Raw genomic sequence first — 19,053 nt, forward strand, 5'->3', positions numbered from 1 at the left:
CCCTCCCATCCCTCTCTCCCTCCCTCCCTCCCAGTCCTCTCTCCTCTCTCTCCCCTCCCATCCCTCTCTCCTCCGCTCCCAGGCCTCTCTCCCCTCCCATCCCTCTCTCCTCCGCTCCCAGGCCTCTCTCTCCTCCCAGCCCTCTCTCTAAATGTGTCCCTCACGATGAGCTGTGCTCTTTGAGATTCCCTTCTCTTAACTCTTGCTCTTTTTGTGTCTTATTTCTAGTGGTCTGTTTGCCAGTCACTACACAGAAACACACTACCTGGAAGACGGCAGCGCGGTCACCGGCTCTCACAACCTCACGGTACGGTATTAAGTCTAATGGAGTCTCACAACCTCACAGTACGGTATTAAGTCTAATGGAGTCTCACAACCTCACGGTACGGTATTAAGTCTAATGGAGTCTCACAACCTCACAGTACGGTATTAAGTCTAATGGAGTCTCACAACATCACAGTACGGTATTAAGTCTAATGGAGTCTCACAACATCACAGTACGGTATTAAGTCTAATGGAGTCTCACAACATCACAGTACGGTATTAAGTCTAATGGAGTCTCACAACATCACGGTACGGTGTTAAGTCTAATGGAGTCTCACAACCTCATGGTACGGTATTAAGTCTAATGGAGTCTCACAACATCACAGTACGGTATTAAGTCTAATGGAGTCTCACAACATCACAGTACGGTATTAAGTCTAATGGAGTCTCACAACATCACAGTACGGTATTAAGTCTAATGGAGTCTCACAACATCACGGTACGGTGTTAAGTCTAATGGAGTCTCACAACCTCATGGTACGGTATTAAGTCTAATGGAGTCTCACAACATCACAGTACGGTATTAAGTCTAATGGAGTCTCACAACATCACAGTACAGTATTAAGTCTAATGGAGTCTCACAACCTCAAAGTATAGTATTAAGTCTAATGGAGTCTCACAACCTCACAGTACAGTATTAAGTCTAATGGAGTCTCACAACCTCACAGTACAGTATGAAGTCTAATGGAGTCTCACAACCTCACGTTACGGTATTAAGTCTAAGTCTTTCGGTATGATATTAATATAATAATAATAATATAATTTCAAATCGCTTTTATCCAAAGCCCGACTTACAGTCATGTGTGCATACATTCTACGTATGGGTGGTCCCGGAACCCACTACCCTGGCGTTACAAGCGCCATGCTCTACCAACTGTGCTCCAGAAGACGATAAGTCTAATGGAGGCTCACAACCTCACAGTACAGTATTAAGTCTAATGGAGTCTCACAACCTCTCGGTATGATATTAAGTCTAATGGAGTCTCACAACCTCACAGTACGGTATTAAGTCTAATGGAGTCTCACAACCTTTCGGTATGATATTAAGTCTAATGGAGTCTCACAACATCACAGTACAGTATTAAGTCTAATGGAGGCTCACAACCTCACAGTACAGTATTAAGTCTAATGGAGTCTCACAATTTGGAGGTAAGTCAAATCAAATCAAATCAATTTATAAAGCCCTTCTTACATCAGCTGTTGTCACAAAGTGCTGTACAGAAACCCAGCCTAAAACCCCAAACCAGCAAGCAATGCAGGCGTAGAAGCGCGGTGGCTATTAAAAACTCCCTATAAAGGCCAGAACCTAGGAAGAAACCAAGAGAGGAACCATGCTATGAGGGTTAAGACATCTCTATGTCCTAGATTGATAGAACCACTTGGCAACAATGCATACTTCATACCTATTACCATACAATAACAAGGCCTACTTCATACCTATTACCATACAATAACAAGGCATACTTCATACCTATTACCAAACAATAACAAGGCATACTTCATACCTATTACCATACAATAACAAGGCATACTTCATACCTATTACCATACAAGGCATACTTCATACCTATTACCATACAATAACAATGCATACTTCATACCTATTACCATACAATAACAAGGCATACTTCATACCTATTACCATACAATAACAAGGCATACTTCATTCCTATTACCATACAATAACAAGGCATACTTCATACCTATTACCATACAATAACAAGGCATACTTCATACCTATTACCATACAATAACAAGGCATACTTCATACCTATTACCATACAATAACAAGGCATACTTCATACCTATTACCATACAATAACAAGGCATACTTCATTCCTATTACCATACAATAACAAGGCATACTTCATACCTATTACCATACAATAACAAGGCATACTTCATACCTATTACCATACAATAACAAGGCATACTTCATACCTATTACCATACAATAACAAGGCATACTTCATACCTATTACCATACAATAACAAGGCATACTTCATACCTATTACCATACAATAACAAGGCATACTTCATACCTATTACCATACTAGGCATACTTCATACCTATTACCATACAATAACAAGGCATACTTCATACCTATTACCATACAATAACAAGGCATACTTCATTCCTATTACCATACAATAACAAGGCATACTTCATTCCTATTACCATACAATAACACGGCATACTTCATACCTATTACCATACAATAACAAGGCATACTTCATACCTATTACCATACAATAACAAGGCATACTTCATACCTATTACCATACAATAACAAGGCCTACTTCATACATATTACCATACAATAACAAGGCATACTTCATTCATATTACCATACAATAACAAGGCATACTTCATTCCTATTACCATACAATAACAAGGCATACTTCATTCCTATTACCGTACAATAACAAGGCATACTTCATTCCTATTACCATACAATAACAAGGCATACTTCATACCTATTACCATACAATAACAAGGCATACTTCATACCTATTACCATACAAGGCATACTTCATACCTATTACCATACAATAACAAGGCATACTTCATACCTATTACCATACAATAACAAGGCATACTTCATGCCTATTACCATAACAAGGCATACTTCATACCTATTACCATACAATAACAAGGCATACTTCATGCCTATTACCATACAATAACAAGGCATACTTCATGCCTATTACCATACAATAACAAGGCATACTTCATACCTATTACCATACAAGGCATACTTCATACCTATTACCATACAATAACAAGGCATACTTCATACCTATTACCATACAATAACAAGGCATACTTCATACCTATTACCATACAATAACAAGGCATACTTCATACCTATTACCATACAAGGCATACTTCATACCTATTACCATACAATAACAAGGCATACTTCATACCTATTACCATACAATAACAAGGCATACTTCATACCTATTACCATACAATAACAAGGCATACTTCATTCATATTACCATACAATAACAAGGCATACGTCATACCTATTACCATACAATAACAAGGCATACTTCATACCTATTACCATACAATAACAAGGCATACTTCATACCTATTACCATACAAGGCATACTTCATACCTATTACCATACAATAACAAGGCATACTTCATACCTATTACCATACAATAACAAGGCATACTTCATACCTATTACCATACAATAACAAGGCATACTTCATGCCTATTACCATACAATAACAATGCATTCTTCATGCCTATTACCATACAATAACAAGGCATACTTCATACCTATTACCATACAAGGCATACGTCATGCCTATTACCATACAAAAACAAGGCATACTTCATTCCTATTACCATACAATAACAAGGCATACTTCATACCTATTACCATACAATGACAAGGCATACTTCATTCCTATTACCATACAATAACAAGGCATACTTCATTCCTATTACCGTACAATAACAAGGCATACTTCATTCCTATTACCATACAATAACAAGGCATACTTCATACCTATTACCATACAATAACAAGGCATACTTCATACCTATTACCATACAATAACAAGGCATACTTCATACCTATTACCATACAATAACAAGGCATACTTCATTCCTATTACCATACAATAACAAGGCATACTTCATACCTATTACCATACAATAACAAGGCATACTTCATACCTATTACCATACAATAACCAGGCATACTTCATACCTATTACCATACAATAACAAGGCATACTTCATTCCTATTACCATACAATAACAAGGCATACTTCATTCCTATTACCTTACAATAACAAGGCATACTTCATTCATATTACCTTACAATAACAAGGCATACTTCATACCTATTACCATACAATAACAAGGCATACTTCATACCTATTACATACAATAACAAGGCATACTTCATGCCTATTACCATACAATAACAAGGCATACTTCATACCTATTACCGTACAATAACAAGGCATACTTCATACCTATTACCATACAATAACAAGGCATACTTCATTCCTATTACCATACAATAACAAGGCATACTTCATACCTATTACCATACAATAACAAGGCATACTTCATACCTATTACCATACAATAACAAGGCATACTTCATACCTATTACTGTACAATAACAAGGCATACTTCATACCTATTACCATACAATAACAAGGCATACTTCATACATATTACCATACAATAACAAGGCATACTTCATACCTATTACCATACAATAACAAGGCATACTTCATTCCTATTACCATACAAGGCATACTTCATACCTATTACCATACAATAACAAGGCATACTTCATACCTATTACCATACAATAACAAGGCATACTTCATACCTATTACCATACAATAACAAGGCATACTTCATTCCTATTACCATACAATAACAAGGCATACTTCATTCCTATTACCATACAATAACAAGGCATACTTCATACCTATTACCATACAATAACAAGGCATACTTCATACCTATTACCATACAATAACAAGGCATACTTCATACCTATTACCATACAATAACAAGGCATACTTCATACCTATTACCTTACAATAACAAGGCATACTTCATTCCTATTACCGTACAATAACAAGGCATACTTCATACCTATTACCATACAATAACAAGGCATACTTCATACCTATTACCATACAATAACAAGGCATACTTCATTCCTATTACCATACAAGGCATACTTCATACCTATTACCATACAATAACAAGGCCTACTTCATACCTATTACCATACAATAACAAGGCATACTTCATTCCTATTACCATACAATAACAAGGCATACTTCATTCCTATTACCGTACAATAACAAGGCCTACTTCATACCTATTACCATACAATAACAAGGCATACTTCATACCTATTACCATACAATAACAAGGCATACTTCATACCTATTACCATACAATAACAAGGCATACTTCATTCCTATTACCATACAATAACAAGGCATACTTCATACCTATTACCATACAATAACAAGGCATACTTCATACCTATTACCATACAATAACAAGGCATACTTCATTCCTATTACCATACAATAACAAGGCCTACTTCATACCTATTACCATACAATAACAATGCATACTTCATTCCTATTACCATACAATAACAAGGCATACTTCATTCCTATTACCATACAATAACAAGGCATACTTCATTCCTATTACCATACAATAACAAGGCATACTTCATTCCTATTACCATACAATAACAAGGCATACTTCATACCTATTACCATACAATAACAAGGCATACTTCATTCCTATTACCATGCTGTTGTTCTTCCCTCTCTCTATGGAGCTCAGAGACCTCTTGTTGAACCCCTGAACCTGTCAGGATGAGGGGTTGTCGTCCCTCCGTTTAGAGGAAAAACGGACTGAAGGAAATGTTGACGCTCCTGTAATATCAGTTCAGTCTAGTACCCACAGTTCAGTCTGTCTGCTGAAGCTGCTGTGGTGGGACAGTGGAGAGGAGAGGTGTATTGTGGGTAGTGGCTAGTACCCACAGTTCAGTCTGTCTGCTGAAGCTGCTGTGGTGGGACAGTGGAGAGGAGAGGTGTATTGTGGGTAGTGGCTAGTACCCACAGTTCAGTCTGTCTGCTGAAGCTGCTGTGGTGGGACAGTGGAGAGGAGAGGTGTATTGTGGGTAGTGGCTAGCTGCTGAAGCTGCTGTGGTGGGACAGTGGAGAGGAGAGGTATATTGTGGGTAGTGGATAGCTGCTGAAGCTGCTGTGGTGGGACAGTGGAGAGGAGAGGTGTATTGTGGGTAGTGGCTAGCTGCTGAAGCTGCAGTGGTGGAACAGTGGAGAGGAGAGTTGTATTGTGGGTAGTGGCTAGCTGCTGAAGCTGCTGTGGTGGGACAGTGGAGAGGAGAGTTGTATTGTGGGTAGTGGCTAGTGGCTAGTACCCACAGTTCAGTCTGTCTGCTGAAGCTGCTATGGTGGGGTGGGACAGTGGAGAGGAGAGGTGTATTGTGGGTAGTGGCAGTTCATTCTGTCAAAGAAGATGTGGTCTGCTTGCTTGGTCTTTTTGTGTCCAGTCCATTGTTCCCTAATACGTTTCCCAAAGTGAAGAAGTTACTGTAAATATACAAGACGAAACACCGTGAAAGGAGGAATTTAACCACGGACTTGATACATGGCAAACGGTTAAACCTTATAATAATAATAATAATAATAATAATAATAATAATAATAATATATGCCATTTAGCAGACGCTTTTATCCAAAGCGACTTACAGTCATGTGTGCATACATTCTACGAATGGGTGGTCCCGGAAACGAACCCACTACCCTGGCGTTACAAGCGCCATGCTCTACCAACTGAGCTACAGAAGGACCTTACGGAACATTCATGAAAATGCGAACATCTTGCTTCTGTCATGCAGTACGTGTTCAACCCACACATTGACCTGGACAATTTGTTCCACACAGAGCATCATGTTTCAGTTGATCCTGCTGTGGACCGGGTCAGACTAATCCATAACGAAAGCTCCTCCCCTCAGCAGTGGACATAACGACAGCTCCTACCCCTCTCAGCAGGGGACATAACGAAAGCTCCTCCCCTCAGCAGGGGACATAATGAAAGCTCCCCCTCAACTGGTGACATAACGAAAGCCCCCCTCAGCAGGAGACATAACGAAATCTCCTCCCCCCCACAGCAGGGGACATAACGAAAGCTCCTCCCCCCTCAGCAGGGGACATCTCGACCCACATCACCTCACCAGTCCCTGCTATTCCCCCAGTCCCCCTAGTGACTGGGTCCCCTAGTGACACGATCCCCTAGTGACTGGATCCCCTAGTGACCGGATCCCCTAGTGACTGGATCCCCTAGTGACAGGATCCCCTAGTGACTGGATCCCCTAGTGACCGGATCCCCTAGTGACTGGATCCCCTAGTGACAGGATCCCCTAGTGACTCAAACCCCTCGTGACCGGATCCCCTCGTGACTGGGTCCCCTAGTGACTGAGTACCCTAGTACCTGGATCCCCTAGTGACCGGATCCCCTAGTGACCGGATACCCTAGTGACTGGGTCTCTTCATGGGAGTGTCAGACTGGAGGGTTCTACAGTCCCCTAGTGACTGGGTCCCTTCATGGGAGTGTCAGACTGGAGGGTTCTACAGTCCCCTAGTGACTGGGTCTCTTCATGGGAGTGTCAGACTGGAGGGTTCTACAGTCCCCTAGTGACTGGGTCCCTTCATGGGAGTGTCAGACTGGAGGGTTCTACAGTCCCCTAGTGACTGGGTCCCTTCATGGGAGTGTCAGACTGGAGGGTTCTACAGTCCCCTAGTGACTGGGTCTCTTCATGGGAGTGTGGGACTCAGACTGGAGGGTTCTACAGTCCCCTAGTGACTGGGTCTCTTCATGGGAGTGTCAGACTGGAGGGTTCTACAGTCCCCTAGTGACTGGGTCCCTTCATGGGAGTGTCAGACTGGAGGGTTCTACAGTCCCCTAGTGACTGGGTCCCTTCATGGGAGTGTCAGACTGGAGGGTTCTACAGTCCCCTAGTGACTGGGTCTCTTCATGGGAGTGTCAGACTGGAGGGTTCTACAGTCCCCTAGTGACTGGGTCTCTTCATGGGAGTGTCAGACTGGAGGGTTCTACAGTCCCCTAGTGACTGGATCCCTTCATGGGAGTGTCAGACTGGAGGGTTCTACAGTCCCCTAGTGACTGGGTCTCTTCATGGGAGTGTCAGACTGGAGGGTTCTACAGTCCCCTAGTGACTGGGTCCCTTCATGGGAGTGTCAGACTGGAGGGTTCTACAGTCCCTAGTGACTGGGTCTCTTCATGGGAGTGTCAGACTGGAGGGTTCTACAGTCCCCTAGTGACTGGGTCTCTTCATGGGAGTGTCAGACTGGAGGGTTCTACAGTCCCCTAGTGACTGGGTCTCTTCATGGGAGTGTCAGACTGGAGGGTTCTACAGTCCCCTAGTGACTGGGTCCCTTCATGGGAGTGTCAGACTGGAGGGTTCTACAGTCCCCTAGTGACTGGGTCCCTTCATGGGAGTGTCAGACTGGAGGGTTCTACAGTCCCCTAGTGACTGGGTCCCTTCATGGGAGTGTGGGACTCAGACTGGAGGGTTCTACAGTCCCCTAGTGACTGGGTCCCTTCATGGGAGTGTCAGACTGGAGGGTTCTACAGTCCCCTAGTGACTGGGTCTCTTCATGGGAGTGTCAGACTGGAGGGTTCTACAGTCCCCTAGTCCCCTGGGAGTGACTACAGGTCTCTTCATGGGAGTGTCAGACTGGAGGGTTCTACAGTCCCCTAGTGACTGGGTCTCTTCATGGGAGTGTCAGACTGGAGGGTTCTACAGTCCCCTAGTGACTGGGTCTCTTCATGGGAGTGTCAGACTGGAGGGTTCTACAGTCCCCTAGTGACTGGGTCCCTTCATGGGAGTGTCAGACTGGAGGGTTCTACAGTCCCCTAGTGACTGGGTCTCTTCATGGGAGTGTCAGACTGGAGGGTTCTACAGTCCCCTAGTGACTGGGTCTCTTCATGGGAGTGTCAGACTGGAGGGTTCTACAGTCCCCTAGTGACTGGGTCTCTTCATGGGAGTGTCAGACTGGAGGGTTCTACAGTCCCCTAGTGACTGGGTCTCTTCATGGGAGTGTCAGACTGGAGGGTTCTACAGTCCCCTAGTGACTGGGTCTCTTCATGGGAGTGTCAGACTGGAGGGTTCTACAGTCCCCTAGTGACTGGGTCCCTTCATGGGAGTGTCAGACTGGAGGGTTCTACAGTCCCCTAGTGACTGGGTCTCTTCATGGGAGTGTCAGACTGGAGGGTTCTACAGTCCCCTAGTGACTGGGTCCCTTCATGGGAGTGTCAGACTGGAGGGTTCTACAGTCCCCTAGTGACTGGGTCTCTTCATGGGAGTGTCAGACTGGAGGGTTCTACAGTCCCCTAGTGACTGGGTCTCTTCATGGGAGTGTGGGACTCAGACTGGAGGGTTCTACAGTCCCCTAGTGACTGGGTCTCTTCATGGGAGTGTCAGACTGGAGGGTTCTACAGTCCCCTAGTGACTGGGTCCCTTCATGGGAGTGTCAGACTGGAGGGTTCTACAGTCCCCTAGTGACTGGGTCTCTTCATGGGAGTGTCAGACTGGAGGGTTCTACAGTCCCCTAGTGACTGGGTCCCCTAGTGACTGGGTCTCTTCATGGGAGTGTCAGACTGGAGGGTTCTACAGTCCCCTAGTGACTGGGTCTCTTCATGGGAGTGTCAGACTGGAGGGTTCTACAGTCCCCTAGTGACTGGGTCTCTTCATGGGAGTGTCAGACTGGAGGGTTCTACAGTCCCCTAGTGACTGGGTCTCTTCATGGGAGTGTCAGACTGGAGGGTTCTACAGTCCCCTAGTGACTGGGTCTCTTCATGGGAGTGTCAGACTGGAGGGTTCTACAGTCCCCTAGTGACTGGGTCTCTTCATGGGAGTGTCAGACTGGAGGGTTCTACAGTCCCCTAGTGACTGGGTCCCTTCATGGGAGTGTCAGACTGGAGGGTTCTACAGTCCCCTAGTGACTGGGTCTCTTCATGGGAGTGTCAGACTGGAGGGTTCTACAGTCCCCTAGTGACTGGGTCCCTTCATGGGAGTGTCAGACTGGAGGGTTCTACAGTCCCCTAGTGACTGGGTCCCTTCATGGGAGTGTCAGACTGGATGGTTCTACAGTCCCCTAGTGACTGGGTCCTTCATGGGAGTGTCAGACTGGAGGGTTCTACAGTCCCCTAGTGACTGGGTCTCTTCATGGGAGTGTCAGACTGGAGGGTTCTACAGTCCCCTAGTGACTGGGTCCCTTCATGGGAGTGTCAGACTGGAGGGTTCTACAGTCCCCTAGTGACTGGGTCTCTTCATGGGAGTGTCAGACTGGAGGGTTCTACAGTCCCCTAGTGACTAGGTCTCTTCATGGGAGTGTCAGACTGGAGGGTTCTACAGTCCCCTAGTGACTGGGTCTCTTCATGGGAGTGTCAGACTGGAGGGTTCTACAGTCCCCTAGTGACTGGGTCTCTTCATGGGAGTGTCAGACTGGAGGGTTCTACAGTCCCCTAGTGACTGGGTCTCTTCATGGGAGTGTCAGACTGGAGGGTTCTACAGTCCCCTAGTGACTGGGTCTCTTCATGGGAGTGTCAGACTGGAGGGTTCTACAGTCCCCTAGTAACTGGGTCTCTTCATGGGAGTGTCAGACTGGAGGGTTCTACAGTCCCCTAGTGACTGGGTCTCTTCATGGGAGTGTCAGACTGGAGGGTTCTACAGTCCCCTAGTGACTGGGTCCCTTCATGGGAGTGTCAGACTGGAGGGTTCTACAGTCCCCTAGTGACTGGGTCCCTTCATGGGAGTGTGGGACTCAGACTGGATTGGCCCAGTCTTCCAGTCTTCCATCAGTCTCAGACGGACTGATCCATTGGTAATTTATTGGCCTGTCTGGAGGGAGTTAGGGGAGGGAGGAATCTGAGCCCTTTCATTCCCCCATTTCATGTATCAGTATTTTATGCCAGCTTAGCGTCTGTCAGAGGCAAGGTATTAGACGGAGGGAGGGAGTGATGGGTGAGGGAGGGAGGGAGTGATGAGTGAGGGAGGGAGAGAGGGAGTGATGAGTGATAGCCTCTTCACTTCTCCGTCCTTCCTCTTTCATTTGTCTGTTTTATAGCTCTCTGTAATGGAAGACTTTCCAGGCATTGTTCCTCACTCAGAGGACGTACCAGACACAGGAAGGAGAGCCTCGTCCTTCATGACAGATTGTTAAAATACAAGAGCTCAAAACGTATTGTATCCATACAAAAAGTCTAAGAATAAACACATGGTAATTATGAACAAAATACAGGTTTGATAGATTGTACATTCACAGAGGTGTTCAACAGGGAAGTCCGATCTCCCCAGTTTGATACATTCACAGAGGTGTTCAACAGGGAAGTCCGATCTCCCCAGTTTGATACATTCACAGAAGTGTTCAACAGGGAAGTCCAATCTCCCCAGTTTGATACATTCACAGAAGTGTTCAACAGGGAAGTCCAATCTCCCCAGTTTGATACATTCACAGAGGTGTTCAACAGGGAAGTCCGATCTCCCCAGTTTGATACATTCACAGAGGTGTTCAACAGGGAAGTCCGATCTCCCCAGTTTGATACATTCACAGAGGTGTTCAACAGGGAAGTCCAATCTCCCCAGTTTGATACATTCACAGAGGTGTTCAACAGGGAAGTCCAATCTCCCCAGTTTGATACATTCACAGAAGTGTTCAACAGGAAGTCCAATCTCCCCAGTTTGATACATTCACAGAGGTGTTCAACAGGGAAGTCCAATCTCCCCAGTTTGATACATTCACAGAGGTGTTCAACAGGGAAGTCCAATCTCCCCAGTTTGATACATTCACAGAGGTGTTCAACAGGGAAGTCAATCTCCCCAGTTTGATACATTCACAGAGGTGTTCAACAGGGAAGTCCAATCTCCCCAGTTTGATACATTCACAGAGGTGTTCAACAGGGAAGTCCAATCTCCCCAGTTTGATACATTCACAGAGGTGTTCAACAGGGAAGTCCAATCTCCCCAGTTTGATACATTCACAGAGGTGTTCAACAGGGAAGTCCAATCTCCCCAGTTTGATACATTCACAGAGGTGTACAACAGGGAAGTCCAATCTCCCCAGTTTGATACATTCACAGGGGTGTACAACAGGGAAGTCCAATCTCCCCAGTTTGATACATTCACAGAGGTGTACAACAGGGAAGTCCAATCTCCCCAGTTTGATACATTCACAGAGGTGTTCAACAGGGAAGTCCAATCTCCCCAGTTTGATACATTCACAGAGGTGTTCAACAGGGAAGTCCAATCTCCCCAGTTTGATACATTCACAGAGGTGTTCAACAGGGAAGTCCAATCTCCCCAGTTTGATACATTCACAGAAGTGTTCAACAGGGAAGTCCAATCTCCCCAGTTTGATACATTCACAGGGGTGTACAACAGGGAAGTCCAATCTCCCCAGTTTGATACATTCACAGAGGTGTTCAACAGGGAAGTCCAATCTCCCCAGTTTGATACATTCACAGAGGTGTACAACATTCACAGAGGTGTACAACAGGCCATTCCAATCTCTCCTTTCCATTTTGGGATCTTAATTTGAGCCAGTTTGCTACAGCAGGAAAATAATCCTGCAGCAACAGGAAATGTGAACTATTATGTGGATTATAATTCATGGACATTATTGTAGGGGTTTATACAGTTTATGTTAATGCAAAAATCAAGTGGAAATTATAAACTTTAAACCTTGAATACAGTAAAAAAAAAAAAAAAATCCCTAAAAATCCTCATCAACAGAAGAGATCAGAGTGATCAAATTACATCTGTAGTTTCCATTTAAATCAGGTCAGGTGTCAAATTACATCTGTAGTTTCCATTTAAATCAGGTCAGGTGTCAAATTACATCTGTAGTTTCCATTTAAATCAGGTCAGGTGTCAAATTACATCTGTAGTTTCCATTTAAATCAGGTCAGGTGTCAAATTACATCTGTAGTTTCCATTTAAATCAGGTCAGGTGTCAAATTACATCTGTAGTTTCCATTTAAATCAGGTCAGGTGTCAAATTACATCTGTAGTTTCCATTTAAATCAGGTCAGGTGTCAAATGACATCTGTAGTTTCCATTTAAAGCAGGTCAGGTGTCAAATTACATCTGTAGTTTCCATTTAAAGCAGGTCAGGTGTCAAATTACATCTGTAGTTTTAATTTAAAGCAGGTCAGGTGTCAAATTACATCTGTAGTTTCCATTTAAATCAGGTCAGGTGTCAAATTACATCTGTAGTTTCCATTTAAATCAGGTCAGGTGTCAAATGACATCTGTAGTTTCCATTTAAATCAGGTCAGGTGTCAAATTACATCTGTAGTTTCCATTTAAAGCAGGTCAGGTGTCAAATTACATCTGTAGTTTCCATTTAAATCAGGTCAGGTGTCAAATTACATCTGTAGTTTCCATTTAAAGCAGGTCAGGTGTCGAATTACATCTGTAGTTTCCATTTAAAGCAGGTCAGGTGTCAAATTACATCTGTAGTTTCCATTTAAATCAGGTCAGGTGTCAAATTACATGTGTATTTTTCATTTAAAGCAGGTCAGGTGTCAAATTACCATCCATCTCTGACCTCTGAATGGTAAAGACCAGACTGGGAAGCAGAAAGAATCATACCCCCAACACATGATATCCATCGCAGTTCTGACATCATCAATGGAACATGAGGTCATAGTATTAATGCAGGGTTCTGTTCTGTACTAGATCTGACCCTGCTTCCCTCTGCTAAACGCTGTAGCTTTATCTAATGTAATGGCTCTTCTTCTTTTACATACACCTGGAGAGGGTGTGTTTACGTCCCAACCGGAGCCCTATTCTGGATTTAGTGCACTACTTTTGACCAGGGTTCATAAGGGACTGGTCAAAATTAGTGCACTACTTTTGACCAGGGTTCATAAGGGACTGGTCAAAATTAGTGCACTAAATAGGGAATAGGGTACTGTTTCGGGGGCCAAGATGTGTCTGGCAGGACTCTGTATGGACTAGCGTGTAGTTGAGGACTGGGCCAACACTTCGATATACACGTCAGAATACTTCAGGCTGAAGTACGGATGACAGGGAAGGACAATTGTGTGCAGGGAAATTATTGTAAATGTTTATGGAAGACAGAAAGCAGAGTAGAAGCTTTGGAGAGAGGACTAAGTTAAGAGGTCTGGCCTTCTGGAACATCCCAGAAAGCAGAGTAGAAGCTTTGTAGAGAGGACTAAGGTCTGGCCTTCTGGAACATCGTAGAAGGTAGAGTAGAAGCTTTGGAGAGAGGACTAAGGTCTGGCCTTCTGGAACATCGTAGAAGGTAGAGTAGAAGCTTTGGAGAGAGGACTAAGGTCTGGCCTTCTGGAACATCGTAGAAGGTAGAGTAGAAGCTTTGGAGAGAGGACTAAGGTCTGGCCTTCTGGAACATCGTAGAAGGTAGAGTAGAAGCTTTGGAGAGAGGACTAAGGTCTGGCCTTCTGGAACATCGTAGAAGGTAGAGTAGAAGCTTTGGAGAGAGGACTAAGGTCTGGCCTTCTGGAACATCGTAGAAGGTAGAGTAGAAGCTTTGTAGAGAGGACTAAGACCTGGTCTTCTAGAACATCGTAGAAGGCAGAGTAGAAGCTTTGTAGAGAGGACTAAGACACGCCTTCTAGAACATCGTAGAAGGTAGAGTAGAAGCTTTGGAGAGAGGACTAAGGTCTGGTCTTCTGGAACATCGTAGAAGGTAGAGTAGAAGCTTTGTAGAGAGGACTAAGGCCTGGTCTTCTGGAACATCGTAGAAGGTAGAGTAGAAGCTTTGTAGAGAGGACTAAGGTCTGGTCTTCTGGAACATCGTAGAAGGTAGAGTAGAAGCTTTGTAGAGAGGACTAAGGTCTGGTCTTCTGGAACATCCTAGAAGGTAGAGTAGAAGCTTTGTAGAGAGGACTAAGGCCTGGTCTTCTGGAACTTCCTAGAAGGTAGAGTAGAAGCTTTGTAGAGAGGACTAAGGTCTGGTCGTCTGGAACATCCTAGAAGGTAGAGTAGAAGCTTTGTAGAGAGGACTAAGGCCTGGTCTTCTGGAACTTCCTAGAAGGTAGAGTAGAAGCTTTGTAGAGAGGACTAAGGTCTGGTCTTCTGGAACTTCCCAGTTCCACGGTAAAGGACCAATAGTTACATGACGGGTCTCTCTGAGAAAACAGATCCGACGCTGAACATGTGGAATCAGCAGCAGGTGAACAACAACCACCTTGGAAAAGAGTAAAGACGAATCCTGGAATGTACACAGGTCTATATTTGGAGAAGGGAGAGGTGGAGAAACCACATGTCCATGTTTTACTGTGCAGCAGTGAAGTAGTCAGGGAGGAAGTGCCTGGGTCTGGACCATAGGTACCACAGGAGATGGACTGGGTCTGGACCATAGGTACCACAGGAGAGGGCCTGGGTCTGGACAATAGGTACCACAGGAGATGGCCTGGGTCTGGACCATAGGTACCACAGGAGATGGCCTGGGTCTGGACCATAGGTACCACAGGAGAGGGCCTGGGTCTGGACCATAGGTACCACAGGAGATGGACTGGGTCTGGACCATGGGTACCACAGGAGATGGCCTGGGTCTGGACAATAGGTACCACAGGAGATGGCCTGGGTCTAGACCATAGGTACCACAGGCGATGGCCTGGGTCTGGACAATAGGTACCACAGGAGAGGGCCTGGGTCTGGACCATAGGTACCACAGGAGATGGCCTGGGTCTGGACCATAGATACCACAGGAGATGGACTGGGTCTGGACCATAGCCAGAAGCTGTATTTTCACTCCAAACCAGATACTTCCTCCACTGTCCTACCATCCTGCCCCTCCTACCTACCCTGACAGCCCAGCCTTGCCCTAACAGTATGTTAAACTCTCTGTCCTACCATCCTGCCCCTCCTACCTACCTTGACAGTCTGGCCTTGTCCTAACAGTATGTTAAACTCTCTGTCCTACCATCCTGCCCCTCCTACCTACCCTGACAGTCTGGCCTTGTCCTAACAGTATGTTAAACTCTCTGTCCTACCATCCTGCCCCTCCTACCTACCCCGACAGTCTGGCCTTGTCCTAACAGTATGTTAAACTCTCTGTCCTACCATCCTGCCCCTCCTACCTACCCTGACAGCCCAGCCTTGCCCTAACAGTATGTTAAACTCTCTGTCCTACCTTCCTGCCCCTCCTACCTACCCTGACAGCCAGGCCTTGTCCTAACAGTATGTTAAACTCTCTGTCCTACCTCCCTGCCCCTCCTACCTACCCTGACAGTCTGGCCTTGTCCTAACAGTATGTTAAACTCTCTTCTCAGATGAACTGCTATTACCACGGAATGGTGCAGGGACACATCTATTCTGACGTCAGCCTCAGTACCTGCTCAGGTCTCAGGTGAGTGTGTGTGTGTGTGTGTGTGTGTGTGTGTGTGTGTGTGTGTGTGTGTGTGTGTGTGTGTGTGTGTGTGTGTGTGTGTGTGTGTGTGTGTGTGTGTGTGTGTGTGTGTGTGTGTGTGTGTGTGTGTGTGTGTGTGTGTGTGTGTGTGTGTGTGTGTGTGTGTGTGTGTGTGTGTGTGTGTCAGTGGGCCTCCTGTATGTATTGTCATGTCATTACCCCATGGTCTAATGAACCTCAAAGCTCCAGTGCCTGACTAGCCAAGCAGTTAGATTAGCCTGAAGCAACGGGCATTCTCATCAACTGTCTCATCATCAATGTTGTTCTTCTCTGTTTCTCTCTGAAACTAAAGATTAACAGAGTTACCATATAAACACACCTTACACGAAACCCAAACCGGCTGCGTGCGTGCGCCATCGTGCGCCATCGTGCGCCATCATGCATAAATATATTTTGTCCCCCGAGACGAGATCACGACACGCAGGTTAAAATATCAAAACAAACTCTGAACCAATTACATTAATTTGGGGACAGGTCGAAAAACAGTAAACATTTACGTTATGGCAATTTAGCTAGCTTGCACTTGCTAGCTAATTTGTCTTATTTAGCTAGCTTGCACTTGCTAGCTAATTTGTCTTATTTAGCTAGCTTGCACTTGCTAGCTAATTTGTCTTATTTAGCTAGCTTGCACTTGCTAGCTAATTTGTCTTATTTAGCTAGCTTGCTGTTGCTAGCTAATTGGTCTTATTTAGCTAGCTTGCTGTTGCTAGCTAATTTGTCCTGGGATACAACGTTAAACATTGAGTTGTTATCTTACCTGAAATGCACAAGGTCCTCTACTCCGCTAATTAATCAACACATAAAACGGTCAACCGAATCGTTTCTAGCCATCTCTCCTCCTTCCTTCCTTCCTCTTATTATTACCACGACAACCGGCAAAACAGTTTGTCTTTCTGTCACCCACGTGGGTATAACCAATGAGGAGATGGCACGTGGGTACCTGCTTCTATAAACCGATGAGGAGATGGGAGAGGCAGGACTTGCAGCGTGATCTGCGTCAGAAATAGAAAGGACTTCTATTTTAGCCCTTGGCAACGCAGACATAGATTTCAAAATGTATTCTGTAACGCTCGTGCACGCGACACAAGCGGTGTAGTCAGGGTATTAGTGATGAATGGAAATGGAAATATATCCCTGTGTTAATTGATCGTTCAGCGTTCACACATGTCAAGTAGGAGTAACGAGTCTGCTCATTTTTCTGGACATCATCAAGAATGTCGTTCCCAAAACGTGCCAACAGTTGTCCTCCTCTAAGGAGTGATAGGGGTAATTGTTAAGCCCTTGAGTGCATTCCCAATTGGTACCCTATTCCCTATGTAGTGCACTACTTTTAACCCAGAGCCCCATAGAGTTCTTGTTAAGAGTAGTGCACTATATAGGGAATATTTTTGTGATGCAAGATCCTGTTTTACAGGCCGCTCATTTTCTGCCCCTCTGCAACCTGTTTCTGCATAGACAGATGCAGAGGGCTTAGTTTGACGAGTGCTATGCTGCCTGACGCGACGGCCAAGACAAATTGTTTCGGGGTTTTTAGTTGGCAGCTATAGTCTGGCTTTGGGAGCGTTTTTTAATGTTAAGTTTATGTGGTTATTAGTGTTGTCAAGAGGTTGATAAAAACTCAGAGTTTTGGCCCAGTTTCAGTGGACGAAGACGTCACTTTAAATCACCAGGGCTGTTTTTATTAGTGTGAGAAAAGTTGACGGTGAGAAATAAGAGACTCTCATCACGGACAGACGGAGAATGAGAAACCACCGGGGAGGATATTACTATATTTCTTATTAAGCCAAATGTCTGCCTCTTGATTTGTTTCCACAGTGAGACTTTATCGACGAGGTAAAAGTAGTGTTACCCACAAAGCACCTCAGTTGGGGCGGCAGCGTAGCCTAGTGGTTAGAGCGTTGGACTAGTAACCTGAAGGGTTGCCAGATCAAATCCCCGAGCTGACAAGGTACAACTCTGTCATTCTGTCCCTGAACAGGCAGTTAACCCACTGTCTTTGAAAATAAGAATTTGTTCTTAACTGACTTGCCAAGTCAAATAAAGGTTAAAATAAAAATAAGAGATCCATTGTCCAACATTCTGTAGAAAAAAAACATCATGACAGACATTTAAGAAACATTCTTCTACTTCATTGATTGATGATCGATTGATCGATTCATCAATATCACTCTTGTATTCCCAGTGGCTTCATCTCACTAGAAAACAGATCCTACGTGTTGGAGCCGTCAACTGATCCCTCCAGTGGATCCCACAGGATCTACCGGTCAGAACAGCTCAACCTCACACCTGGCTCGTGTGGCCATGGCTTCAACATATCACTGGTTCATGGAGACACCCAGGACAGCCACAACCAATCAGACAGCCCCTTCGGAGCCTTCAGCACCAGGGTAAGCAGCATACATGGAATACCATACACAGGCAGCCCCAATTATGATCTTTTGCCACTAATTGGTCTTTTGATCAATCAGATCAGAATCTTTTGCCAATATATATAGGCAAAATATCAGAATTGGGCTTATTGTGTAAACACAGCCGTAGTCTCTTATGTTAATAAGCTATGAATTCATGTTTAGCTCATGAGACTTGGGGTCAAAGACAGTGTATATGTATATAAATATATCTGGAATGGGTTAGAGATCTTCTAGAATCCTCTAGGAAAACACTAACGTTGTCTTTACATCCATCTACAGATAGAGACTAGGAG

At 44.6% G+C, this 19,053-nt stretch overlaps 1 protein-coding gene across 1 annotated transcript in view; it reads left to right on the forward strand.

Moving 5' to 3' along the window:
- Nucleotides 1-18,736, forward strand: part of LOC127922097 (zinc metalloproteinase/disintegrin-like) — a gene marked incomplete at its 3' end in the record, with an annotated part of 49,468 nt that extends 30,732 nt beyond the window's left edge. The window contains exons 3-5 of the mRNA XM_052505751.1: nucleotides 229-307; nucleotides 16,213-16,289; nucleotides 18,532-18,736. Coding sequence (XP_052361711.1) covers nucleotides 16,213-16,289; nucleotides 18,532-18,736 — 282 coding nt within the window. The remainder of the gene's footprint in view (nucleotides 1-228; nucleotides 308-16,212; nucleotides 16,290-18,531) is intronic.
- Between the last annotated feature and the right edge of the window lie 317 nt (nucleotides 18,737-19,053).

The sequence above is a fragment of the Oncorhynchus keta genome, unplaced genomic scaffold (assembly GCF_023373465.1).
Source record: "Oncorhynchus keta strain PuntledgeMale-10-30-2019 unplaced genomic scaffold, Oket_V2 Un_contig_24544_pilon_pilon, whole genome shotgun sequence".
NCBI classification, from domain to species: domain Eukaryota; kingdom Metazoa; phylum Chordata; class Actinopteri; order Salmoniformes; family Salmonidae; genus Oncorhynchus; species Oncorhynchus keta.